Source organism: Clupea harengus, chromosome 15 (assembly GCF_900700415.2).
Source record: "Clupea harengus chromosome 15, Ch_v2.0.2, whole genome shotgun sequence".
In the NCBI taxonomy this organism is placed as follows: Eukaryota; Metazoa; Chordata; class Actinopteri; order Clupeiformes; family Clupeidae; genus Clupea; species Clupea harengus.
This window is the reverse complement of record NC_045166.1, coordinates 12612650-12640191: the sequence shown is the minus strand read 5'-3', so window position 1 is coordinate 12640191 and position 27542 is coordinate 12612650. Positions and strand designations below refer to the sequence as shown.

The 27542-nt window shown below is 41.9% G+C and overlaps 2 protein-coding genes across 3 annotated transcripts in view; one reads left to right on the top strand and one right to left on the bottom strand.

The window, feature by feature from the left end:
• mmut (methylmalonyl CoA mutase) overlaps positions 1-23823 on the bottom strand; it is a 40469-nt gene extending 16646 nt beyond the window's left edge. The window contains exons 1-8 of one of the 2 annotated variants that reach the window (XM_012824756.3): positions 23717-23823; positions 22606-23018; positions 21934-22301; positions 21492-21649; positions 21036-21207; positions 19140-19388; positions 14494-14605; positions 5610-5725 (exon numbers count right to left, since the gene is read on the bottom strand). In XM_012824756.3, coding sequence (XP_012680210.1) covers positions 5610-5725; positions 14494-14605; positions 19140-19388; positions 21036-21207; positions 21492-21649; positions 21934-22301; positions 22606-23014 — 1584 coding nt within the window. In that variant the 5' untranslated portion in view covers positions 23015-23018; positions 23717-23823. Of the gene's footprint in view, positions 1-5609; positions 5726-14493; positions 14606-19139; positions 19389-21035; positions 21208-21491; positions 21650-21933; positions 22302-22605; positions 23019-23195; positions 23682-23716 lie in introns of those variants that run through there. The other variant, XM_031582011.2, reaches the window with a different exon arrangement.
• A 182-nt stretch (positions 23824-24005) lies between these two features.
• LOC105897713 (heat shock protein HSP 90-alpha 1-like) lies at positions 24006-25643 on the top strand. The gene has a single exon (XM_042709948.1). It carries the CDS (start codon positions 25195-25197, stop codon positions 25567-25569), a length of 375 nt encoding a protein of 124 aa, XP_042565882.1. The 5' UTR covers positions 24006-25194; the 3' UTR covers positions 25570-25643.
• The last annotated feature ends 1899 nt before the right edge of the window (positions 25644-27542 follow it).

Here is a 27542-nt window from a genome sequence, read left to right as displayed (position 1 = left end):
ATTCAAAATTTCTATAAGGTGCAGATTACAACAGCACAACAATAGATTATAATTCGGTTACTCTGAAAGTTTGGAGATTAGGGAAATGTATCATCTTGTGTTGCCTACTGTAAACAGCACAAGATCATTGGTCATAATGCTTGTGCTAGATTGCTCAGCTGCGTACTAATGCTAGCTCCTGGGCTAAGCCCCCCAGTGCTGGTGCTGGATGCTGGGCTGTACTGTTGCTGCTTTTGAAACATTTAGCCAGCTGCTTTTAATAGCATATGGAGTAATGACTCAGTGATTACTACAATTACTGCTCATTCCCCATTAATTAAATATATTTGTTTTAATTACTCGCTAATTTAGCCAAGAACGAAGGTGCTTCCACACGCCGACTAGTGTGCGTCAGCCTGAGATTCAACAGTGTATAAATAAAACATGTTCAAGAAAGGTGTGTGTGTGCACGCTTGTGTGTGCGTCTACTGAGCCTACTGATGCACGAGCACAAGTGTTCACCCCTATACAATATTCTGTCAGCTTCCTCTTTTTAATTGTTCTCCCCTTCCTTTTATCCATAACAGAGATAGTCCGCTCGCTTAGATGACACATGCACGCACGCATGCACGCACGCACACACCTTAAGCCATCGGCTGCATACCAGTGTACCTAGAGCTCAGCCTAGGCTATTTTTCCTGGAGTGAAAACAGACCTACAGTGCCACCAGGGGTGTTAATGTCTTTCTGAAATATATTAGGAAATGAAATCCTCATTTTGACCCAGAACAAATTGAATCCCTGGTGAGGAAATCAGCTCACCTTGGGCTAACAGCCACAACCCACTGAGGAAATATGAGCAGCTAGCGTAGCACATACAAGACTGGGTGGGGTGGGGGATGGTAGGGGGATCAACACCTTTCACATCTGGCCATCTACTTTCAAGGAACTACTTTTCAACAGCAAGCAGCAGCTACACCATAATGGACCTGCACGAGATGGTGTTAAAACTTAAAAGACATTAAAGTGTTTGTGGGAGCATCGGTTGCATGACTGTGCGGCCCTTGTCTCTTATTAGATTTGAAACCAGGGTAGTAAATGTGGATTAACATGGTTCAGTGTCAGTTTTATGATGTCCAATCAAAAAACAACCCACATGAAACTAGTGACCTTGTAACTAACTTCAGAAGACGTTACGTTAGCCTTGTGTTTCGCTTAAAGTAACATTAAGTTACAATTCTACCTTAAAATATCAGCTTGAAAAAAATTGGGAAATGACTGCGCTCTGTAGGATTTCTGAAGCCGCCCGGTCCTGGGCGGAAGTACTTGCTTTCTGGCACTAGTCACTATCGGAACAGCTTTTACTCGTTGGCGAGAGCTGAAAGACACATTTGGATACAAATTCGATTCAGAGCTAGCCATCTTTCTGCTGGATTAGTAAGTAGTTTTTTGCTGTCCTGCTTTGTCTTGTCTTGCACTTGCTTGATGTTTGACTGTGTTAGCAAAGTTGTTGACTTGCTAGTTTGTCATAAACGAGGTTTCGCTAGGTTTAGTCGCTAGGGGGAGCTCCAAGCCAAAAACTCTGTTGTGCTGCTTTAAATAGCTCCAGATAGCTAGATCCCTTTCTTCTCCACTACGACAGAATAAGAGAGTCCTTGTCCAAAGCTGAAGTGAACCTCTGGTCCACACTGGCCCAAATAAATCCAAAACTGACAAGGAATGTACCCTTGCCACCCACACTCACTTGGATGCCCTTTTCTGCATTTCTGTTAAGAGAAGTTGTAGTTGAAGTATTTGAACTACGAATTATGGGATAAAATGCTAAATCAAGACATTCCACCTTAAGTCTTGTAAGATAATTCTGGGAGTACACAGGACTGCTTATTAATCTATCTTGCAGGGCAGAACTTCAAATACTTCAACTACAACTTCTCTTAACAGAAATGCAGAAAAGGGCATCCAAGCCCAGATGAACACCATCATAGAGCACAATGTTTTTGCCATAGAGAGGGGAAGTCAACTCAAAATGGCCATGGCATGGCAAACAGATGAAAGATAAAAAAAAGAGAGAATAATAATAATACAATATAAAAACAATCTTGCTGATAATCAAATCAAACTTTTTTTGTACACGCATTTCATACCATGAGGTAACACAATGCGCCCCACAGAAGGCAAAAGGGGGGGGACACAGATTTTCCAGAGATACAAAACAGGAAATGACGTAACTAACCACACTGGCCACACTGGATGGTTGAATACTGACGCCAACTTGAGACCCAGGGGAATCGGGTGGACAATGGACCAGACCAGGCTTTTTAAATTTGATTAAACTGGTTCAATGTTTAGGCAATCCTGGAGATCATCCCTTTAGTTACAACACCAAGACCTTCATATTTCTGACTGTCTTCCAGTGCTTAAATGGAAGACGAAGAGGACCTAATAAAGTGGTAGAGCGATCATACCTTCAGCTTATCAGGGCCAGCTTGTTCACGGGTTGTTGCCGTGCATACACACTAATACCAATCGTGAAAAATTCACTAAATCCCTGACCCAGGTAGGAGGATGGAGATTCATCCAAGACTGAGATCTTGTAAAAGCACCAGTGCCGAGGCGTCAGGGGTCATGCAGGCAATAACCCAGAAGCTCTCATCAAACAGGAAATGAGGATCACTGCCAGGGCATCGCTCAAAGCTTTCGCTTCAATGGCAGCCAAAGGCAAGACTCAAAGCTTTCGCTTCAATGGCAGCCAAAGGCAAGACTCAAAGCGAAGCAGGGCCATTCTTCTTGCTTCATTTTAATGCAGCGCATGTCACGTCCTCATCCATGTACCAGTGTCGCATTTGCATGCTTTTACCAAAGTGACTGTAGCACAGCCATACTTTTTATCGGTACGTGGGCACCCTAGGTTTCGTACCCATGACTTTGGTACCGTTAGCACATTGTCATACAAGCTGTGTTATGATTACTTCATTTATCAGATGTCTTTATTTCAAAGTGTCTACACTACAGCATATGTACATTTCATACCTTATATGCATTTCTCCTGCAGGTCATCGCCAGGATCATGTGAGGTTCTTTCACCTAGCATTTCATAATGCCATAATATATGCACTGGTTCAACAAGTACATTCATATACACAGCTGCTTAACCTTAAGTGACTTCACTGTTCAGTTTAATAGCCAGAAGCACTGCAGAGCATCTCCGCATCACACACACACACACATAACAGCCTTTTTCCTATTTTGTTATATTTGATTTGATTGAGTTATATTTGATTACTGCATGTAGGCAAGCACTTCTGACAAATGGGAAAAAGAACCGGAAAAAAATTGCTACACAAATCAGATCCAAGCTGTCCAGCTCGGTGAGATGTTGCAGATGACTGCATGTGGTTCACTGCACTTTGTGACCCTGTGTTGCTCTTCCCCAAGCAGAAGTACAAGCAGAGCGTGCGGCTACAAGGTGTCCTAAAGAGACCAACACATTAATCTGACAATCTCACGTTTAGCCCCTGTTGTGTGTAACAATGCGTATTCTGAGTAAGAGGGAGAAACATTCAGACTAAATGCATCGTCATTTGCCTTCTTGTCATAAGAGCGGTCACCAATCAGTGAGAACCACACTGACGACAAATTATCACAACGGCAAACATGATTAGAGCTCTATGGGGGGGGGGGGGAAACATCTTGCCTCATGACACCAAGGTAAAGATCCTCTGCTTCGGCCCACTGAAGCAGGGCCCACGGGGCACTAATTAAGTTTTATTACATTACTGAAAAACAATAAAATAAAAATAAAAATCAAGCCTTTAAGAGTCACACTGCTCACTATCTCCAATCTTGAGCATCACATTTTGAGCCCAGAGTGCCTTTTTTCCCCCCCAGCCCGCTCCTGATCTTGGCTGGATAAAGCCAGCACTATGTTCGCTAGCCCGAAGGGCACCCAAAACTAAAAACAGAGATAAATTCTGTCTCTTTTTAGATTAAAGGGCATCTCCCAGGCACCAATGTGGTTTGGAGAGCCTAGATGCATTGTGGTTTGGAGAGGCATTACGGTCCCTAGACACTCCATGATTTTTTTATGTTTTGGGGGGAGGTAATGCATATACACCGCGTTCCACATTATTATGCAAATTACACTTTGCTCAGATTTTCCTAAATAGTAATGCCACAGTCAGTCAGTATAATTTCAAGTCATCAACTGTTAAGAGTATAATTCAAATGTTATTGAACAAACCTCCCAATGATAACAGTATTTTTTTCAAAAATAAAAAACTCAAAATGCAGTGTTTCAAATTATTATGCAGAGTTTCAAGATATTTTATAGGTTGTAAAGAACTAAAAATTGTCATTTGTTGAATTAGCAGCATTAGGTCATATTTACTGAAATCAAAAAAAGTTTTAATCAAAAAACATCTTAACAGGTCAAGTTACATGTTAACATAGTACCCCTTCCTTATTTTGCCTTTGTCTGAACGAAATCGCTTGTGCTGTGAATCGGTGACAAATGTATTCACCGTCCGATGATCACGCACAATTCTTTTTGGAAATATCCAATGTTGTGATACCTTGACCAAGGTATTGCACTATTTGCCGCTTTTCAGCAGCAGAGAGATCCTTTTTCTTCCCCATTTTGCCTGAAACATGTAGGCTTGCTTAATAATGTGGAACATCCTTCTTAAGTAGTTTTCCTTTGATTGGGCTCACCTGGCAAACTAATTATCACAGGTGTCTGAGATTGATTTCAATCATCCAAATAGCCCTGAGACACAATACCATCCATGAGTTTAATTGAAAAACTAAAAAATGAATGTTTATGACCATTAAATCCAATTGTAATGTAATGTATTTGTTGTATCCCTTTAAGCACCGTGAATTTGTACCTGGATAACACAGCTTCGAGAAATCCCATTACTTTTTATTTAGTAACCAGAGTTCGACACAGACACAGAGTTCCCCTCTGCATCGAGGGCGTTTGCACTCTATATATAAAGCGCTAATAACAGAGGCACACACAGACAACTGAAAAGGTGTAGTACGCGATTCTAATTCAAAACAGTATTTGTCAAATTCAGTGAATTGTTCCTCAATCCTTGGGCTGTCCGTGCACTTAAAAAAAAAAAAAAAAAAAAAGTCCTGACTCTGGAAACGGGAAACAAACATAGGGGCTACAACAGACTATTTACAACAGGCAGCTAATTAAAAGAGAGATGGTAATCAGTGATGGATTCATTAAGAGCGTCGCTAAAAAGCTTAATGGAAATGGTTATTGAAGTTAATGCACATGACACATCACATCAGTCCATTAAACCCTACCAGTGAAATGGTGGGTGGACTAAATTGACCATTAGTGGGGGTGGGGTACATAATGTGGGGTTTGTGATGACATGAATTTTAGGATCACACACACCCTAAAGAAATCCTGTAAAACATTTGTATCTAACCAGTCTGACACATTGAAACAACTTCCCTTTTGTTTGGATTTGCTTGTTTCTATTTGAATGCTCTGGATTGCAACTGAATAAAGTTAATATATACAACACCACTGTTCTATTAAATCCTTGCAGTCAGATGGAAGGTTGATTCACAGACACACACACGCAGACGCACACACACTTAACAACTGACCTTCTGAAGTTTCTCAATCTGCTTATTGCGCACAATGGTGTTATCGATTGCCAACACCTCCACCGTCTCCTCTTTCTGCAGACGGTATTTGTTCACACCGACAATGACCTCTGACCCTAGAAGGGATTAGGAAACACAGGAGAGAGAGTACGACATCAACGACACTCTGCTGGGATAAGGGATTCATCTACTTGTGAATTATAGTGCGTTGTCAATACTGGGGATTAGGTTATACACTACATTTTTCATGAAATTGAATTCCTCTAGCTGTCTGTCCAATGTGTGAACTTACACAATTCCAAAGCCATCAACAACAATATGTGCTCATGGTCCAATGTTGCTTCAGGAGCAAGGAAAGGTTGGGGTGTATTTGTTTGGCTGTTGAGCTCATATATCAACAACCTTTCACCCGGTTTGAGGACTGCACCTATACATATGTTCCTATTCCTGACGCCTAGATACGGAGTCAACTAGGCAGTTGCTACAGTGCTACAATATTTTGGCTATTTTAATTTGGTAAGAGGAACCATCATGATCAGCTGTGTCTTTGTCTTTGTCTCAGTAAGCTTTCTCGTTCTTGACACCACGGGGAAAAACACTTCTTTTCCAGGCAGACGAAGTAACCTAGGAGCCTTTCTTTTAGTTGGTGCTTTGCCCTGTGACGGGGCACCTGAGTGACCCGCCACTGCAGCATGTAGGCTGCTGCCTTTACTGGACTGGGTGCTGGTGTTTTGTGTGTATTTTGCGTGTTTGGTGTTTGTGTCTGTACAGTTCATATGTACGTTATCCAACCCACTCTGTTTAAAATAATCACTCAAATTCAATGTCTTGTCATAAATGTTCCGTTTATTTAGTTTACCAAAACATATCGTAATATCACTTTGCATTGTCCGTCTTACCGTTGTTAGTGTCGTCTTGAGTCTGTTTGTTTGGTTGCGTGAATATGGCGCAACCAAGCGCGAGTTGTAAAACTAACTCCCGGGTTAACCCGAAGTAATTGTTTGGCTATGCCGTCACAAAGCCGTAATAACTACCATGGTGTAGTCTGTCTTGCCCAGCTGTTTGGGACATTGTTTGTTTACGTATGGCTGCTGTGAGCCACAGGTGTTGGTGCCTGGGCCGATGACACACCTGCCGTTTAATAATTGGCATGAGCCAATTGGAGGTCGTGTCTAGGCTACTTAAACGTGCCTTTTCTTTGTTCGGGAGAGTTGCCTGGTAATAGGACGTAAGTCTTAGGGGCTCTCGTGTGAACTGGTTATCTTGGTCCTTTTACTTGCCTTGTTTTGTTTCGAGAGAGTGATCGTGTTTAATAAGGCGTAAGCCTTACGAGCTCTCACTGACCAGCTAATGTGGTCCTTTTTATACAGGTAGTCGACTATTTATTGTGCATATTTGTATTATGGCTATGATGCCAATGATGCCAACCGCAAAGCTATCCCGACATTTAACATTCCCTCATAACTCTTAAAAACTACTTCATGAGATGTTCACTAGATGTTAGGTCTATAACCTCATCTTGGAATTAGTTTGAGATGGAGAATTCCAGAACGTCAGAAAGGCTTGCACAAAAACAACCGCTATTAAGTTTGCAAAGCTAGCAAGATTTGATCAGTGCTTGTGTTGGTGTAGTATGACATTACCTAAGTAGTTAGCTAACTATGTGATGGGTTAAAGAAATATGTTCTTCATTAAATAAAGTTAATTGAGGTGCATGTTGCTTGCCATTAATGTGTCGTGAACATCACACTGCCAAGGCTTGTTTACTTTGTCACTTCATGTTAATGGAAAATCTGACTGATTTTTAAATGCTTTTCACAGCACGTCATATATGTGATTAATTTAGATTAATTAAAAATAAAGTCATTCATTAGATTCATTTTTTTAATCGCTTTAACAGCTGTAATTTTGATTCATAGGCCAAAGGCGCTGGTTTATCTCAAGGGCAGCAGCTGACGTTGAGCACATGAGTGTGATAAAGTACAAATCTGCAGCCCTTTTCTTCTCTGAACCACCCGCAGGTGTCTCACAGCCATATCTCACTTCAACACACATTTGACTGAGGGGGGGGGCGTACAAGCCTGTTCGCCCCCCATACCAACCCATAGTGGTTACTGATATTTTCTTCACGCCAGCAGTCCAAGCCACCCACACACACACCCACCACAAAGACAAAAATTGTAAAATGTAAGATTCAAAATTCCACGTTATATTCGAAGGACACACACACAGATCCCACAATCCCCCCACGCCGCCACCACCACGACACACACCCTGAATACTGAGACCATTGCTGTGCAGCTTTTCAGGTGGGTGCCAGCCAGCCAGCCACAGATGTGTGATAAGGGAGCATCTCCATCAGGCTCCGGGGGGAAAACAAGGCCATGTCCTGGGTGAATTTAAGTGTTTGTGGAGCTGGAAGACTGGTGTACGTGTGTGTTTGCATGTGTGTTTCTATGTGTGTGTGTGTAAATGTTTGAGGAGAAACAGCAGGCAGATGACTGTGGAAACTACTTGCAAACAATCAAACTATTCGGATAAGAGGATAATGTGGGTAGGTGGTGTGTGTGTAGAACATCCAGATGATCAAAGGAATTGAAGTAGGTGTGTGTGTGTATGTGTGTGTGTGTGTGTGTGTGTGTGTGTGATGGTTGTGTAAGTGTGCTGTATCTGTGCATCGAAGTATGAACTGACATCAAAGGGGCGACACGCCTCAGCAATTCAGTAAATCATTCCAGCAGCTTCTCCATCTCTTTTTCTCAACATGATGGAGGCCTTAGTGGTCTTCCAGCTCAGAACACAATGTGACCCTAACCCTAACACACAACATGGAGAGGGAAAGCACACTGAAGAGTAAATGTGTATACTCTAAGTGTATGTATGTATGTATATGTGCAGCGCGTTAGTGTGTGTGTGTGTGTGTGTGTGTGTGTGTGTCTGCAATGTGTGTGCGTGCTTGCATGGTGTGTCTCCCATTCCCATTAACAATAAAATGGTGATGTGCACGTTCACTGAAGCGCTGATAGACAATGACCCAGTGAGTTATTTTAGCCTGTGAAAATGTGGAAATGGAAATGTGGTCACATCACATCTAATAACCGGCCAGCAGGACAGACCGTCATGGCACAGAGTAAACCAGGGTAATTATTAGAGCCAGGCGAGAAAGCTCTTTTTATTTCTCACAAGAACGATTTTATAAAACGCTGCTGCCGTACTCAGTTAACCTTCTCTCCAAAAGCGAAAAAAGGTCCAGACAGAGGAAGAATATTTCATATATATTTTGCATATTGACACTTTTCACCCCTACGAGAGGCCATCAATCAGTCGGTTGACTGCTTAAAAGCTGGTTTGATTGGCTGTTGAGCTCAAATATGAACAGCCTTTCGTGAAACCAAACCCGAAATATGGACTGCATCTTTAAGGTAGTCATGGTTAAACAGTGAGTTCATAGAGGTCAACAATAGGATGTTTAAGATCAAGATTTTGTAAGGCTTGGCAGAACCATTAAACCAATAAAACTGTGATCTATATTTTCATTGATATTGATATCAGATGTTAAAATCTGGTGCCTAACCCAACTATTTTTGGAATCGGTAACAACAGAAGAAACACCAAGGCAGAGGCATTATTATGCGCGGATTGGATAAAGCATCCTTAGCCTGAGACCGAAATGGATCGAATGGACCAAAATTATTTTCATTTAAAGAATGGCAAGTGTGTGGCTTGTCGGCTGCCCATTATTGGCTTTTTTTATTATACTTTTCAGGCTATCCCACAGTACTGAGGGTGCTGCATGGCTAAAGCATAGCCTACAAGGGCTATATCTACGGTCACTTTCATTCAGAATCCACAAATATAAGATTACGTTAAAATTTCATTTAGGCGAAATGTTGAAGGCAAAAGAGGGGGAGAAAATTGATTCTCAAATTGATGATTTTAGTCTAGACAGCTTTCATATAAAAGGTAACTTTCTAGAAGGCAGTGGTAAGAAAGATAACCACTGAAGGTTAAAAGCATGACTAAGTTTGGAAATAATATCAGGATTTGAAGGAATATTCCAGATTTTGTATGTCTGCTTAGTGCGTCTCCTCATCTGAGCTCGCTGTCACGGAAGAGTGGGTGGGTAAAGTGCTGATTCACCCACACCCAATCATGAAGAATCAGAATCAGCTCCCATTTATGTCAATTAAGAAGAAAGGAGCGGTACTGAATCAGCTTCCATTCGTGTCAATTAAGATGCATCATTTTGGCTTGCACCAGCTATTTTTAGAATCGGCACTGAAAGATATAGTTGGGGCTGGGTAGAAATGCTAAATGGAATATCGGCATATTCCGACAGATTTCCCGTGAAAACACCATTGTTATACTATAATATAACAGACCTCTATTTTAGCTATGGCGTTAGTTACGGTTGCGTGATTTTAGCAAAGAACTCGATGGAATGCCGGTCTGATGGATAGGGTGTCGGTTTATTCTCCGTAACAGACCTTGAGCACACACAACACGGTACCATGGAGAGAGAGAGAAGGAGAGATTAGGAGATATGGTCCATGGTTTTAGTTTCCTTTCTTTGTTGGCTTTGTCTTCGAAGGCTGCAATGTCTCCTTAATGCTCCTTGTTCCGTTCTATCACCACACGTACCGGTTGGTGTCTCTACGATGTTCTTTCTCCAACACAACACACTCAGCATACAAGTTATATTTTAGTTATAGTAAGGTGGAATACACAACTTAGCCTAATGGGTGTGTCTGGGGGTCTGGTTCAAGTATAAGTTGGGGGCATGATAGGCATGTGGTCTACCTATACATGAAAAGGTGTCAATGTCAGCAGACAGGGAGGGTCTTGCTGACCATTTGTGTTAATGAATGTGGCGTGAATGTGATACATTCTTGTGGGGGAGGAATTCATATGCGTTGAAAGTATATGAAAACCACAAATACTCTTCAGCACCAACAGAAGAAACTCCAAGGCAGAGATAAAAGATGTAACTGATGACATAAGACATAACTGTATTTACATGACGCCATGGAGTGCTACCCTGCAGTGACATTGAATGTGCTTTTGTTTGGAGACCCCCCTAATGAGGATTACCGGGCTGGGAAGCGTTTACACGTCAGACACATTAGACACGTCAGACATGCCCACATGCATAATAGGATCAAATTCCTCTCATGAAGGGACTGAAGGGTAATCTGCACTTGTGATGCAAGGACCGCTTTCAGGATAAAGGATCACCCCCCTCCTGCCTTAGCTTATACAACTATTGTGGTTAATTATATTTGCCTAGCAGTTACTTTCAGATAAAAAATAAAAAATAAAAAAAGCATTTGACGTCTGCGTGTGTCAAAGCAAGTAAAAAAACTGGAAGAGACGTGCTTGATGTTTCTCTGTTGATGTGATCAGTTTCAAGTGAGTTTTAAGGTGTTCTGCTCTTATTTTAGTACTGTTTTGGTATTAAGTCGACTTTGGAAAAATAAATATTATTCAGAAATGAGAACATTTGTGTTTTATGCAAACCTTTTTGACTTTGGTACTCTAGTGCAGTATTTGTATGCTAGGATGTTGATCAATAGATTATTATGATATGCTGTGCATGTATTAAGGATCTGGTTATTGTTAGGTGAAAATTCACATTAAAGTTTACCTCGGACTACTGAGTATAAGTGTCTCTTTATTCAATATGCAGATCAGGCTCACTCATGTCTTGGCAGACAAGAGAGAGGCAAAGTTAAAACACATCAAACAAGGTTTATATAGGTTGAAGTTGGCGTTCTCTGACGCTAATGCACTATCTGGCAGAGATAACCACAGGGGGGGTTTCCACGTCCGAGGTCATCCTCGCCCTAGAATGTGCAGAAAACAATTGATATACTATGCTTTTTGCAAACAGTTCATCTTGTCAGCTCTCGCTTACACACACACACAGAATGTATACTCTTAAGCACACATACAGAGAGAGAAAAGCCATGTTTCAGCACACAAAGGCATATGATTATAGAAAAGATTTTACTGTGTGGATTGTAACTTTACCCAACTCTCGAGTTGTGGTGTACCAGAGGCGGTAACTTTAACTCTTGGAGGGAGAGTGTTTGTCCGTGACACGTTTAGGCTTTGTTTATTTGATTCAACAGTTAAGCTGTTGTTTATACATTTAACCAATTCAGTTTTCTACTTTCTTAATCAGTAGATTTTAGTTGTTGTCTTGTGGCCTTTTGTAAAACTTGATTTGAGTTTTAAATTCTTGATTTGCTAATATACTTCGGTTTTGATTGATCCTTTTGGTTCATGTTTACTTATTTCTTATTTCTCGAGGACGTAATAGTGTCACTTGGTATACATTATGCAGTATACTGAAAGAAATACAACGTAAAGACGAACAGAAAATTAACCACATTGTTAATCCATTCTACACTGCATCATATTAGTCTACTGATCAGAATGTTGGCATGCCTGAATATGTCCATTTCCACCTAGCCAATTAAGAATCTAAAATGATTTTATATATTGCACATATGGTACCACAGATAGTATAAAACACAAACTATCATTTCTGAATAAGATTTCTTTTTAAAAGCCAACTAACTAACCACTAAAAGAAGATCAACACAACTGAAAACCCTGATATGCTACAACAGAAAAACCTCAAGGACGTCTCTACCAGTTGTATGCCCACTTTAACACACCCCAACATCAAATATGCCTTTTTAAATTCTGAAAACAGCTGCAGGGCTAATCTAGTTAAGAGTGTTATGCGCTAAGGGTAATCTTATTTTGAAAGCGGTCCTTCAATCAGAAATGGTATTAAAACAGCATTGCATATCAATACGGCAGGATTCTGAAGAATATTAGTGTTTTTCATATACTTTCAACTCATGTGAATCATTCGCCCACAAGAATGTATCATATTTACATTAAGCAAACTGGTGCCAAAGCCTACGCACATTGAGACACCACATTCATTAACACTGAAATGGCCAGCCAGTCCTTCCTGTGTGCAGACCTAGGTAGACCCCGTAATGTTCCCCTTGTTCAAGGTGTAAGGTGGGGCGTTTTAATCAGACACACCTTTTATGTTAAGTTGAGTATTCTACCTACCTGTTACTGAAAGTGACTTGTACGCTATACAGAAGATCTAGAATATTCTCTTTGTGGGATTGCTGTGTGGAGACACCGGCTGCCACGTGTGGTGGTGAGAACAGAACAAGGAGTGATGTTGGGAGATTGACGAAACATCGCCGCCTTTGGAAGACAATCGGGATGCAAGGCCAACACAGAGGAGACTTACAGTACACTATGGACAACAGATCCTAATCATCCTTCCTTCTCTCTCTATCCATCGTAGCGTGTTTTGTGTGCTTCAGATCTGTTGCATACGCAGAATAAACCGACACCCAAACCAGACTGGCATTCAATCGAGTCCTTTGCTAAATCCTGCAACCGCAACTAACTTCATAGCAATAGAGTATAACTAGCTGTTATAAAATAGTATAACAGTTGGTGTTTTCACCCGAAATCTGTCATAAAACACGACGATATTTCAATTCCCACGTACACATCTGAGACATTTTATTTAGGGATAAAGTAAAGGAATATTTCACAATAAAAATGTGAATGGCAGCCATCTTTCAAAATGATAATTTACGCACACAAATCTGTCAACCAACTCCGTTAGCATCTCACACTTAATTTCAAAACACTCTTGTCGCGTTCAACAAACTGCGCTGTTTTCTATTCCCCAACAAGTTAAGCATCCTGTGACATCCCCTGCTCTCCTTCACCCAAAAGAGAACCTGATCATTTCAATCACCTACTACAGGAGTATTCTGTTCTGCTTTCACACGCACAGGCATAACATTAGCACTCCTATGGGAGTTTAGCCTCCAAGACTATTTATCATAAGCCCTAGGCCTAGATGTTAGAGTTGGTAACCAAGGCAGGTCTGTATTTGATCTTGCTTCTATATTATCTCCACTCTTACTCAATATTTCTCCAGTGGCATTACTGTCTGTGTCTATGTGACCTGCAAACAAACATGGAGTGGCAGAGGCTCGAAGTATTTGACTGGGCGCATGCATGCGTGTGTATGGATGTCAATGTAAATATATGCATATTTAGAGTTCAATTAAAACATGTCTATTTTCCAGATTATGACATTTTGACATGTGTTAGTCGCAGTCGTCACCCTGTTCTCTTTTTACATCCTTTGCACACATTTACGTACTATTACATAGCGTGACATACGGACGCAACTTCAGAAGTCTGTAAAAAGTAGTAATGTAAGTCATGAAAGAAGCCATGTTTATATTGAAGGAACCAGACATTAAGATTTAGAGTTCATAATGATATACCATAGTCAATAATTCAATACATCTTATATAGTTGTAATTATGCTGTTACTTGGACTTAGGCTAGAATGTAAGCATTTCTGGGTGAATATACTTATGATGGTTTGACCTGAGTGAGGAGTGAGGTGTGATAAGTGGTCTCACTCCCTTCCCCCAGGTCAAATGAAAGTGCCTTGTCTCCCAGGCCTAATGAATAGAGGGTGACACCCCTTGTTCTCAGAGAGCATTTAACTGCAATCCTTCAATGGATAATCAGATGAGTCTAAGGTGACGCTTTGAGTGGAATTTCAGGCTTTGTCTCCCTTGGAATGACCACCATTGTACAAGATTAAACCGGTTTCATGATTGATCATAAGACTGGATCTCCAAATATATGGTATAAAATATATACTATCAGAATCCATCTCTAAATCTATAGATTCTAAAATGTTCTATGTGCATTCCTTAAATTAAATGGTGATTTCTTTCTTAACTGTTGTGATGGGAGCACGTGTGTGTGTGTGTGTGTGTGTGTGTGTGTATAACCTAAGCGTCAGTACCTGAGTCAATGCGTGCCTGTCTTCGAGCTGCACACTCCTCGATGCGGAGTTTGGGGATGCCCTCTGCCACTGCCCGTGCCATGCCTCCCATCTCCTCAATCTCGCTGATGAACTAGAACATGAACCCAACAGAACACAAAACAAAACACAGAGACCGTGTTTGTTACTTGACTGGTCCTACTGCTCATTCTTCACCTGAAACTAAATCGCCTGAAACTGGGGTAATCTGGTTAAGTGTGTCAAGTCTGTGTGTTAATGCATCTCACCACATCTGCATTTGGAATATGAAATGGGAGTGAAAATGACAGCTATGCCTAAGATATCAGGACCATGTACAGACCATGGTCGACACTTCAAATTCAGAGTACAGCATCAACACGTTTCCTGCAGGTGTTCAAAGCTGATACATCAAAGCCAGCCAAGTGGGAGAGTGCAGGTTATTATCCTGTCGTTCTTGACAGCATATAGGTCAGGGGTGTCAAACTCAAATACACAGAGGGCCAAAATTAAAAACTGCGTCCAAGTCGAGAGGCGGACATATTCAATATTTATTGAAATTCTTTTTATGTAAACATGAGCTTAAGTTTAACATAGGCCTATTGAATCTGGGACAAGCAGCCTAAAGCTTTGGCATATTAGTTATTGCCTATAAACACAGATCAAATTTAAAAATAAAACAAACATCAGTGGCATTCATTTCTTATGCCTCGCTTTTCTGCATATAGCAGGCGCTGCATCTGTGGTCAGTCCCAAAAGTTTGTCCCAAGGCAGCCCCAGTTAATTTACACATTTGGATATCTCTTTAAATAAATTTTACTTTCCCCGTAGTTGTGCCATGCATTGATTTAAATCCCAAAAGTTCCTCTATAACCCACAGAGTTGAGTCCACTCCACGGATGAAGATTGACAGCTGGGCAGTATCAGATGTGTCGCTGCTCTCATCTACAGCAAGGGAGTATGCAATGAAATCTTGTCCCTTTCCCATCAGCTGTTGTTGTAGATCGGTGGCAAGGTCACGTACACAATCAGCAATGGTGTTTCTGCTCAGGCTCACATTTAAAAATGCTTGCCTTTTATCAGGGCACACGATGTCGCAAACTTTTATCATGCAGTTCTTGACAAATTCTCCCTCGGTAAAAGGTTGCGCTGCTTTAGCGATCTCCGCAACTACAATAAAGCTGGCCTTCACAGCAGCCTGTGATTTGGCTTTTATGAACACAGTCTGCTGTGACACCAGCCTTCTTTTCAACTCCTCTACCTTCTGGAGCTTCTGTTTCATGTCCAGATGTTTGTACTTGTCTTGGTGTTTCGTTTCATAGTGCCGTCTTAAGTTATATTCTTTTATTACAGCCACATCGGCTTCACACACAAGACAAACAGGTTTGCCCCTTACATCGGTAAACATACAGTGGGGAAAATAAGTATTTGAACCCCTGCCGATTTCGCAAGTTTGGCCACTTGCAAAGAAATGTGTGATCTATAATTGTAATGGTAGGTGTATTTTAACCGTGAGAAATAGAATATTAACAAACAAATCCAGAAAACTGCATTTTATAACATTTTATGATTTTATTTGTATTTGATGCAGAAAATAAGTATTTGAACCCCCAAGCAAACAGCAAGAATTCTGGCTCCCAATGACCAGTTATGTGCCCAAGAAGCACACAGATTAGTCCTCATTAGGCATAACAAGGTACACCTGATCTCAACTGGTGACGTGTATAAAAGAAACCTGTCCAAAGAATCATACTTCACACCTTCAACCTCACCACCATGGGCAAGACCAAAGAGTTGACCAAGGACATCAGAGATAAGATTGTAGACCTGCACAAGGCTGGAATGGGTTACAAAACCATCGGCAAGCAGCTTGGTGAGAAGCTACAACTATTGGTGCAATTATTCGTAAATGGACGCAACACCAAACAACTGTCAATCGCTCTAGGTCTGGGGCTCCATGCAAGATATCCCCTCGTGCGGTATCGGTGATCATCCGAAAGGTGCAGAATAACCCCAGAACTACACAGGGGGAGCTTGTGAATAATCTCAAGGCAGCTGGGACCACAGTCACCAAGAAAACCATTGGCCACACACTACGCCGTAATGGTTTGAAGTACTGCAGCACTCGCAGGGTCCCCCTGCTCAAGGAATCACAGGTACAGGGCCGTCTGAAGTTTGCCAATGAACACTTGAATGATTCTAAGGAGGATTGGGAGACAGGATGTGGTCAGATGAGACCAAAATCAAGCTCTTTGGCATCAACTCGACTTGCCGCATTTGGAGGGGGAAGAATGCTGAATATGACCCCAAGAACACCATCTCCACCGTCAAGCATGGAGGTGGAAACATTATGCTTTGGGGCAGTTTCTCTGCCAAGCGTATAGGACGACTCCACTGCATCGATGGGACTATGGATGGGGCCATGTAACATGGAATATTGGGCTTGAAGCTCATTCCCTCATTCCCTCCCATTGAAAACGCAACCTTAAGGATTTGGAGAGGATCTGCAAAAGAGGAGTGGACCAAAATTCCTCCTGAGATGTGTGTAAACCTGGTGACCAACTACAAGAAAAGTCTGATGTCTGTGCTTGCCAACAAGGGTTATTCCACCAAGTACTAAGTCATGTTTTGCTAGGGGTTCAAATACTTATTTTCTGCATCAAATGCAAATTAAGTCATAAATGTTATAAAATGCAGTTTTCTGGATTTTTTTGTTGATATTCTGTTTCTCACTGTTAAAATAAACCTACTATTACAATTATAGATCACACATTTCTTTGCAAGTGGCCAAACTTGCGAAATCGGTAGGGGTTCAAATACTTATTTTCCCCACTGTATATTCTGCCCCCCATCTCTCTTGGAAACCCCTGTTTTCAAAGTCCACCTTTTGTTGGTCAATTTTTTGGGGGGAGAGAGACTAAGCTAAACTTTGACTTCAGGTGATGAGGCTGCAGACAGTGGGGCAAGGGCTCGCGCTTGCAGGCCTAAATTGTGGCAATGCATTGTGGGACTTGCAGTATTAGTGGTGCGTGCAACATACCGGCAGCCGCGGCAGGCCATCTCGGATAGACATTAGATATTATCTGGCCGGCCAAATCACCGTGGCCCATTCAAATCAATGGAACTTTTTGCAACATTCAGAAAAGCCGGCAGGCTGGATGAAATCGCTTTGCGGGCCGGATCTGGCCTTGAGTTTGACACATGTGATATAGGTGATCTCTCCAGGTCTGGCTGTCTCTTCAATTCTTCTTGGATATTTCTGACAGTATGTAAGGGGAGCAAGTTCTGCTGGGCCCTGGCATTTTAACAGGTTTTTGAAGACCAAAACTCCACAATGCAGCTTTCAACCCTAAAACCAAAAGCAAACTTTTCTCATATTTTCTCATAGGGTTTGGCAGTTCTGGGTCACCGGTATCTTAACCGGTAGTGCCACTTAAAAAATAAATCCACAAATCCCCTTGATGCCCTTTGAAGCTAGCAGCAGGTAGTAGGTAGGGGAGTGCAATTAATTGTAAAATTATTGTCGTCGTCATGTCTAACCTCTAACTGTGCTAAATTCATTAGTCATGACACATTAAAAGGTAGGATAGGCAATGTATTTATTTCAGAAGCATTTTTTGTTATATTTCAATCATGGTCAATTTAAGTTGGCTTTTTTGACAAAAACATTCACAAAAAAGCCCTCTTTTATGTCAAAGTGAAAACAGATTTCTACACAGTTACGTCATAAAATAGCCTTTTCTCTGAGTTGCTCAGAGTGTTCTTTTGTCTTCATGGTGTAACGGTAGCCAGGAATACTGATTACTGACCAGTGAATGGACCTTCCAGACACAGGTGTCGTTATACTACAATCACTTGAGACACATTCACTGCACACTGATCCCCATCTCACTAATTGTGAGACTTCTAGCACCAATTGGCTGGACCCTATGTTGAATTAGGTCAGTCACTTTAAAGGGGGTGAATACTTATGCAATCACTTATTTTTCATTACATATTTTTATTTAATTGCCATTACTGTGTAGAAATCTTTCACTTTGACATTAAAGAGGGCTTTTTTGTATTTTTTTTTGTCAAAAAAGCCAACTTATATTGACCATGATTGATTTATAAAAGCAATAAAAGGGTAAAACATCCAAGGGGGTGAATACTTATGCAAGGCACTGTATATAATAAGGATCATCCTCCATTTGACAAAATTTGAGTTCTCAAACGTATCACAACACAAATCGGTTCGCCAGCGCCAGCAACCACTGATTCCTCTTTGTTTGTTCTCCTTCGCCCAATTGGCACCAAATTCAAGCTGCCACTTTAACGTTTCTAGAACCAGTGATGTCCGTTCTGGGCTACCAAAGAAACATGGTGGCACAACATGGCTTGGAAGATGACCTGCTCCTATGTAGACATTAAGGTCTCAGTCCAAGCTAACGAAAACACAAATGTCCTTTTAACAGATCATGATATTTGACACAAATGCTTACTGTCCCAAAGGCATTTGAGCTTAAGTGGTACTTTGAAACCTGCCAACACAAGGAAAATTATCGCAGAATTGGTGTCAACGACACAAACCTGCAAAATGATCATGATATCCATTTCAGGTCATATCCCCCAGTCATACATACGTGGGCATCTGGTACCGCCTCACTCACCTTCAGTGCAGCGTTGTAGACATCATCAGTGAGGGCCTCCATCATGTGAGAGCCGCCCCATGGGTCCGCTACCTTGGGGATGCCGGACTCCTCCTGGATGATGATCTGGGTGTTGCGGGCGATGCGGGCACTCTTGACGGTGGGAAGGCCCAGCGCCTCATCAAAGGAGTTGGTGTGGAGGGACTGGGTGCCGCCGAACACGGCCGCCATGGCCTCGATGACCGTGCGGACCACGTTGTTGTATGGGTCCTGAGGAGGGACAAGGTAAGTTGTAATTGTAATATAAATACAATACAATATTTACGCAATAGTCATTGAGCTGATGATACTAAATTCGCAAAGGTTACTGAAATACATTATGGGGGGGTCGATGGTGCGCATGAAATTGAATGGTTATGGATGGTAGATGAATAACTTAAAGGCTTACATTGTTTTTCCTCTATAATGCAAAACATACCAAGAATGAGTCACATTGAACTACTCAAATGTTTCTGTGTGACAGCACAATGGGTTTCTAAGGGCTCAACCATCATTACAGCTCCTAGCTGTTTCACAACGTCACTAGGGCAACTTGTAGGTGAGACCTTAATAGAAAAAGCTTTTAAAAACCACATCACAATTTTGGTGTTCTGTGTAGGGAAAAAGGATTCGTCAACATTAGTTCATGTCAAAAGCTCCAAAGATTCCCAAACTAAAAAGTCTTGCTGGGTCAAGATCATGTGTTAAGACATGAGCTAATGGTATAACTTGCTTCATTATCAACGGCACTTTGGATTGGCTCACTTGTTGCACATACTCCCTGCAACCAGTAGATGTCACTACATGTACACATTCCAATTCCTCCACCAAACAGGCTGAGGAGGACACCCTAAAGTTTCTCATCATAAACCTTGAAATTAACTTTTTCTATCCTTCTTCTGCAGTCCATAACCGAAGGGAGGCGCTCTCCTCTGAGTGCTCACTCCAGCACCACACGGTAGGCCAATAGACTACAGGCACTAAATGGGGTGCTACGTCAGAGAACGGAAGAGAAAGCTTATACACTGACAGTGTACAAACAGTCATTTTCTACAGTTGCCTTACAGTTATTGAGGTATATGAGGTATATATAGCTCCTCGACAAATAACAAAGATGTGTCCAGAGCCGCAGTGAATGTAACGCCTCCAGCAGTGTATGACCGCAACTCAACAAAGGTGGACAGTTTCAGAGGTATGGGTGGAAGCCGTAGAGAACTTTGTAAAAGTTCAAAAGTTGAATACTTAAGGGCCTTCATGATGAACCACACAGAACCTCTGTGCCAAAGCTGAATACTTAAGGGCCTTCATGATGAACCTGGATTGCTGCTTGACTACACTGGACCCTCTCATCGTAGCCATGCATTTCTGAGGCCACGGCTGTGCTTGTGCAACTCCCTTCGCTGACACATCGGACTGACTGGTGCGGTTACCAAAAACGTTCTTCCAAAACTTTCAAACTCTGTGCCACAAACTGAGCCTGACAGTAACCGCACCAGTCAGTCCGATGTGTCAGCGAAGGGAGTTGCACAAGCACAGCCGTGGCCTCAGAAATGCATGGCTACGATGAGAGGGTCCAGTGTAGTCAAGCAGCAATCCAGGTTGTTGATGTTTCTTAACAAGTAGTTAACTAGATAGGCAGCCTAGTCAGGGCCTAACTCATCAGCCCAGTGAAGTAGAGAGGTCTCAGGTATCATAATGTAGCAAGGTAGATATATTCAGGATAGTAATAAAAGAACATTTGATAAAAAAGCACATACTGCAACAATCAAAAAAATTCTTATGCATTTTACTACATTTTGTTAGTAACAAAACAAATGTAAACATGCCAGACGGAGCAGCATTGAGCTCGCCAGCGTCCCCTTACAGGTTGAGCTGTACCTGTTCAGTGAGGGACCATCCTGAGGTCTGGCAGTGGGTCCGCAGCAGCAATGACTTGGCGTTCTTGGGCTGGAACTTCTCTTCGATCAGCGTGGCCCACAGCCGCCTTGCAGCCCTCAGCTTGGCAATCTCCATGTAGAAGTTCATGCCAATGCCCCAGAAGAAGGATAACCTGCGGCGTGACAACAAAAGGAGCAGCCATGTCATTGTCTTAGGTTACTGATTAGAAAACACATCCTTAATTACCTAACTGATTCACACAGACTGTAACTGAGTATGTCTAGACACGTCACAAATTTAAATATAATTTACAAATCACTTACATCTTCCTTTCGCCTTTTGATCCTCGGCTGTGATCATGCACAGCCGTTGACAGAATTTTCGTTGATTTGAGTGTTGATTTAACAATCTGACTCTGATTTTAAAACATTGGAGAATCTTTAAAACAACACTGACCTGGGTGCAAACTCATCAATGGTCAGACCAGCTGTCAGCCCTGTTCTGCAGTACTCCAACCCATTGGCAATGGTGTAGGCCAGCTCCAGGATGGCATCTGCTCCAGCCTCTTGCAAGTGGTACCCACTGATCGAGATGGAGTTGAACTTGGGCATGTTCTATAAGCACAAGCATAAACTTTTACATGTACCAGATTAATAATTATCACAAAAAGCTTGACAGCATTCACCATGTTGAAAACAGACAAAAAAGCAACTACAAGCACAGGAGCTATGATAATTTAACTCAAAATTCAAACAAGAGGTGTATGTCTTCAGAAGAGCACAGTCCTTTCTCCTATGAGGAATGGATAAAAGTGAACAAAATGCTATTGAAACAGTATATCTATGGTCGTTTAATTTGGCTCAGCATTTTTACTAACTATACTTGACTGTATCCATACCTGGGAGGTGTAGGCGAATATGTCTGCGATGGCGTGCATGGAGGGCGCAGGGGGGAAGATGTAGGTGTTGCGCACCATGAACTCCTTGAGGATATCGTTCTGAATGGTGCCGGTCAGCTTCTCCTTGGCCACTCCCTGCTCCTCGCCGGTGACAATGAACATGGCCAGTACGGGGATGACCGCGCCGTTCATCGTCATGGAGACAGACATCTTCTCTAGGGGAATGCCATCGAAGAGCAGTTTCATGTCCTCCACTGTGTCGATGGCCACACCGGCCATGCCCACGTCGCCATGGACACGCGGGTTGTCTGAGTCGTAACCGCGGTGAGTGGGGAGGTCAAATGCCACAGAGAGACCCTGCTGGCCAGCTAAGACAAGAACAGATAACCAGATTCCATGGAGGCTTAGAGCAGTTGAGTATGAGTAATCATTCAGGGAAGCACATTCAGTGCATTGTGAATGAAACATTAGTTATATATTTCACATTCCTCATCATTTGACATTACTGGATGAGCACTCAATGGTTCACTGAAATAAGGTGCATAAAACCTCCAAGGTCATGGCTCTGATGTTAAGAGAGGCCAGGCAAAGTCAGAAATATCTGCATACGTGACTGTAAAACAATATGTTTTGCACCATGCTCTATAAATGAATGTGAATGTGTGTCTGTACCTTTGATGTTGTCCCTGTAAAACATGTTACTTTCTTCCACTGTGCTGAAGCCGGCATACTGTCTAATCGTCCAGGGCCTAGACGTGTACATGGTGGGGTAGGGTCCCCGAGTGAATGGGAACACCCCTGGGAGTTCATCGGCACTCTCCGTCGAGTCGACTTTTGTGTACACAGGCTTGATAGAGATGCCCTCCGGTGTGCGCCAGATCAGGTCCTCTGGGTTCTTCCCTTTCAGCTGCTTCTTGGCCAGGTTAGCCCAGCTTTCGTGCAGCTTCATCTCATCGCGCCGTGCCATAGCGGTTCGGAAACGTCTGCGCTGGTAAGTGTCCAGAATGGGAGCGACTGGACGCGAAGCCCCCAATAGTCGCTGGGCGGCCAAGGACGCACACGCCTTCTGCGCTGTCAACATGGCTCTGCGTTTTCACAGACAAGTCCAAAATTAACATTTTTTACACAGCTGTGGGAAATTGTAACACGCTAGATACAGACAGAGTAGCGTAATACATTATCAACCAATATTTACAATCAAACTTAAGTTATCCCAAACTAGCTTACTATATGAACAGGGATTTGATTAACGTTATAGGAACCTGTGTTGGATGGTGTGGTAAACCAGGAGCGCTGTAAGAGACGCAACATTTTAAATCATATTAATTAGAACTGAAGGATTGTTCATTGGTTTGCATAACCACGCAGCTAGCTAACTTGTAGATGAGGAAATTCCACTCCCGATAGCATGTAATGGACATTTTGCTAGGTGCAACGTAACAGCAGTTTGTCGACCTTGCTACGTAACAGGAACAAAAAGAAATGGCAATCAAGGAAACATATTTGGTGGGAAGCTTCATTAACAAAACACGACAGCCCCAAACGAATGTATACTTTTTCCGAGATGTGGAAGCAAATGTTCACCAAGTTTGCCAACTACGGATTATCGTTAGCTCCAACTTTGCCATCTAGTAGTACGCATTAGCCAACCTTGACACCCCTTTGGATGTTTACAGGCACGTGTACTTGAGTAAGATACTAAAACAATGGCGAAATTCTGCTAAATGCATATTTTATTGCCTATTCAAGCCTTGTTAGTGATTGTAAAAGCTAAAATTCTGACCTTGTGTTTGTTGGGCACCTGGTAAGTGTTCTGGACAGGCGTTGAGAGCTGTATCCAATAAGAGTTCACAACAAAAGTCACCAACCAATCATATTCTTCCAATTCTTCATCGTGTGTTCAAGTGGTGCTGTGTATGCGCAAGGCTGACCTCATCTGAGGTGGAGTACGTACTGAAGAGTTATAATGTTTGCCAAATGAGATTTTCAAGATTGACAATGTATTTGTTGCCTTTGCTGTGCAATAGAAACAAACATTTTAATGTTAACAAAATTAATATTTAATGCCCCTTTTTTTGGAAATTTCTGATCCACAAACACCTTATCATAGCAAAATATCAATTTGAGCAAGCTTTTGTGGCGTTAAGTCACACAACTCACTCATTAATACAACAATAATCCTTGTGTATGCACTTGATCAGCAAAATGCCTCAGGATCAGACCTTGCAGAAAGCAACCAAGAAAACAAAACAAAAATCACTGAATTCTATTATTTTGGCCCATACTGTATTTCATTGCTGTATACCAAAGTGCTGAGTATCCAAAGTACTGAGTATCCAAAGAGCTTTCTTGCTTTCCTCCCCAATGTATCATATAACTACAGAACCATCCTGTTGATATTGGTGGGGGGAAATATAAAAGTTCAAAATTGAATGAGCCGTACGGAGCTGGTCCAGTGTTGTCAGTGATCAACAGATTCCATATCTTGTGGCCACAGTCACGTTCCCACACCTTAACTCTTGGCCACAACTTAACTATCTCATTCTCACACCTTAATACATTTTGGCCACTCATGGCCAAGCAATATGAACTTGTGGCCACACAATAATATTTGCCCCGTATACTGTGTATACAACTATTCATGAGACAGGAATGAAACCTTGTGTTATCTTTGAAATCATTTTTTATTTTGTTTTTTAATTCAAAGTTGTAAAAAAAAAAAAAAAAAAAAATATCAAAATAAACACTTATCTCTCAGATCTCCTGCGCTACTACACCTCCAACTCTACAAATGAGATGGTCTCTCTGAATGACTATGTGTCCCGCATGAAGGAAAATCAGAAGCACATTAACTACATCACTGGCGAGACAGAGAACAGGTGGCCAACTCAGCCTTTGTGGAGCGTCTTTGTAAGGCTGGCCTGGAGGTCATCTCTACATGATTGAGCCAATTGATGAGTACTGTGTTCAGCAGCTGAAGTAGTACGATGGAAATAATCTTGTGTGTGTAACCAAGGAGGTACTTGAGCTTCCAGAGGAGGAGGGAGAGAAGAAGAAACAAGAATCCTGAACAAGAAGGTGGAGAAGGTAAATGTTGCAGTACATCTGATAATAATACTTAAGGAATATTTCAGTGTTTCAGTATAAGACATTTCTGACATCAACCAACATCTTTTTTCACTCATACAGGTCAACGTCTCCAACCGCCTGGTGGCTTCCCCCTGCTGCATTGTGACCAGCACATACGGCTGGACGGCCAACATGGAGAGGATCATGAAGGCCCAGGCCCTGAGGGACAACTCCACCATGGGCTACATGACAGCCAAGAAGCACCTGGAGATCAACCCAGCACACTCCATCATAGAAACCCTCAGAGAAAAAGCAGAGGCTGACAAAAACGACAAAGCAGTGAAGGACCTGGTGATCCTGCTGTTCGAGACCGCCCTGCTCTCCTCTGGCTTCACGCTGGAGGACCCACAGACACACGCAAACCGCATCTACAGGATGATCAAACTGGGTCTGGGTATTGTTGACGACGGCTCCCCTGAGGATGACATTCTTCTGCCCAGCGAGGAAGACATGCCAGTTCTTGAGGGTGATGATGATGACACTTCAAGAATGGAGGAAATTGACTAAGATTTAATGTATCGTTTTATGTTTGATGTTATAATACATGTATATGATTTAATGCAGTGACGTGCGGTGAGGTTCGTGGCTGGTGAGGCACTGACTTTTTCAGAGTCAAATTTACAAATACATAAACCCAATTTAGTAACAGCGCCTATTATCGCCCGAAACCTATTAACAGCCTCACGCAGGTACATGTTACTTAATATTGATTTCTATATCAACCAGGATAACGGATTTTAAACACCATACGCTCCTACCCAAAGGGGGTATTTAACTTGTATGTGTGCAGAAAAATGCAGTACAGCGTTATTTAGTGTACTAGACAGCGATTTATTTCTGTGTGTACAAACCCTCATGGAACGAACTGAACGAATTCGATTTCGCAACGAGAATTTGTGAGGGTCATAGAGCTTTCCATAGACATATATACAGAAAGGCTGTTAATGGGTTCCACCTCCTGTATCAGCTAATTTTGCGTGTCGGTCTACACAACGGAGAAAAAAACTGAAAACACGTTTCAGTTGAAATCCAAACAAGTTACCAGTCCTAATCTAGACACCCACCGCTACTGAAATATGTAAGATTGATTGATTAAAGATTTTTCGATCTATAAATGTTTTTATTAGCTGGGGCGTTAATAGGCGCCTTTACGATAGAGCATCTAAGATCACCATTCAATTGGCAGCTTTCACATTGACTACTAGTTGTTTTTCATATCAGCATTCTTTACGCACACATAGGTAAGGTGCATACAGTAGGCAGCTGCTAGCTTGTGATGAACTCATGTGTAAATATTATGCACTCATGAATATGAACTCCTGAATATGAACTCTTTCTTACGAAGTTGCACAAGCACCCTGAGGGTTTCTACCTTTTCCCATTATAATTTTAGGAGTTAAATCGAGGAGACTCTAACATCAGCTAGATAACCAGCTATCATTTCATGCAAATTGAACTCTTCCGATTAACTCGTAAGGTTATTAAGTGTCCTTAGCTAGCTAATTAGCTAACGTAGCAACAGGATAACCATTGCAACCAGGAAACACAACTTACCTACAATTTAAGTTTAATTTCTCAAAATCAGCTCACCAATAAAAAGCAGTCTTGGGTTCCAAGTGATCATAACCACTTGAGTGATGTTAAATGGCTTCACATAGACATAAAACAATCCCAATAGAAATAATGGGAAATCAACGGAGCTGCCGCTGTAAGTTCAAAACCAAATGTATTCTTGAGGTTCCAAACATGTTCAAAGCAATTTGGTTTTGAATGTGAGAAGTCGATCGAGTTATCTTCTGTCCCGTCGCTTGAAGCATACCTTTTAACTCCGGCATTGGTCTCCCATTATTAATCATTTCACGTTTGGACTGAAAGTCCAGTTTTGAGAACTGCTTCAGCTTAGCAATAAAATCTTCCATTTTCGCCGTCAAGTAGAAGTGTAGAAGAAGAGCAACGTTTCCCAGCATAACCCCGACAGGTGCGCTCTCGCACGCCCCCTTCATTGAGGCAGAGGTACTGTGTGCCTCACCTACATGATTTTTCAATGCGTTTTGAGCTCAGCTCAAAGGTTCTACGCATGCGCACGCATGCGCAAAACCCAGTTTGGAGCGATTGCGCAATCCTAGGTGAGGCACTGCCTCACTAGCTCCCATAGACAATACATGGTGCCTAACCTGACCGCACGTCCCTTGTTTTCTCCCGTCTATTTGAATAGGACATGCGCAAATTCAGCGAATTCAGCGATTTTGATTATAAAAATGCTCGAAATGATTGGAATCATGCAGAAATTACACCTATACCACAGATTAGTAGAGAAATATCAATATTTATTTTATTTTATAATTTTTTTTTTTTTTTCAAGATGACAGGCTCTGCCTCACCTGCCTCATAGGACCGCACGTCCCTGATTTAATGTTTAATTGATCTTTTGTAGATTCTCTCTAAATGTGAGTAGGTCAAATTTTACCATTTGATTCAGT

Bases quoted from the DNA above. Each gene is read 5' to 3' on its own strand.
- LOC105897713 (XM_042709948.1), top strand. From the start codon at position 25,195: ATGGAGAGGATCATGAAGGCCCAGGCCCTGAGGGACAACTCCACCATG.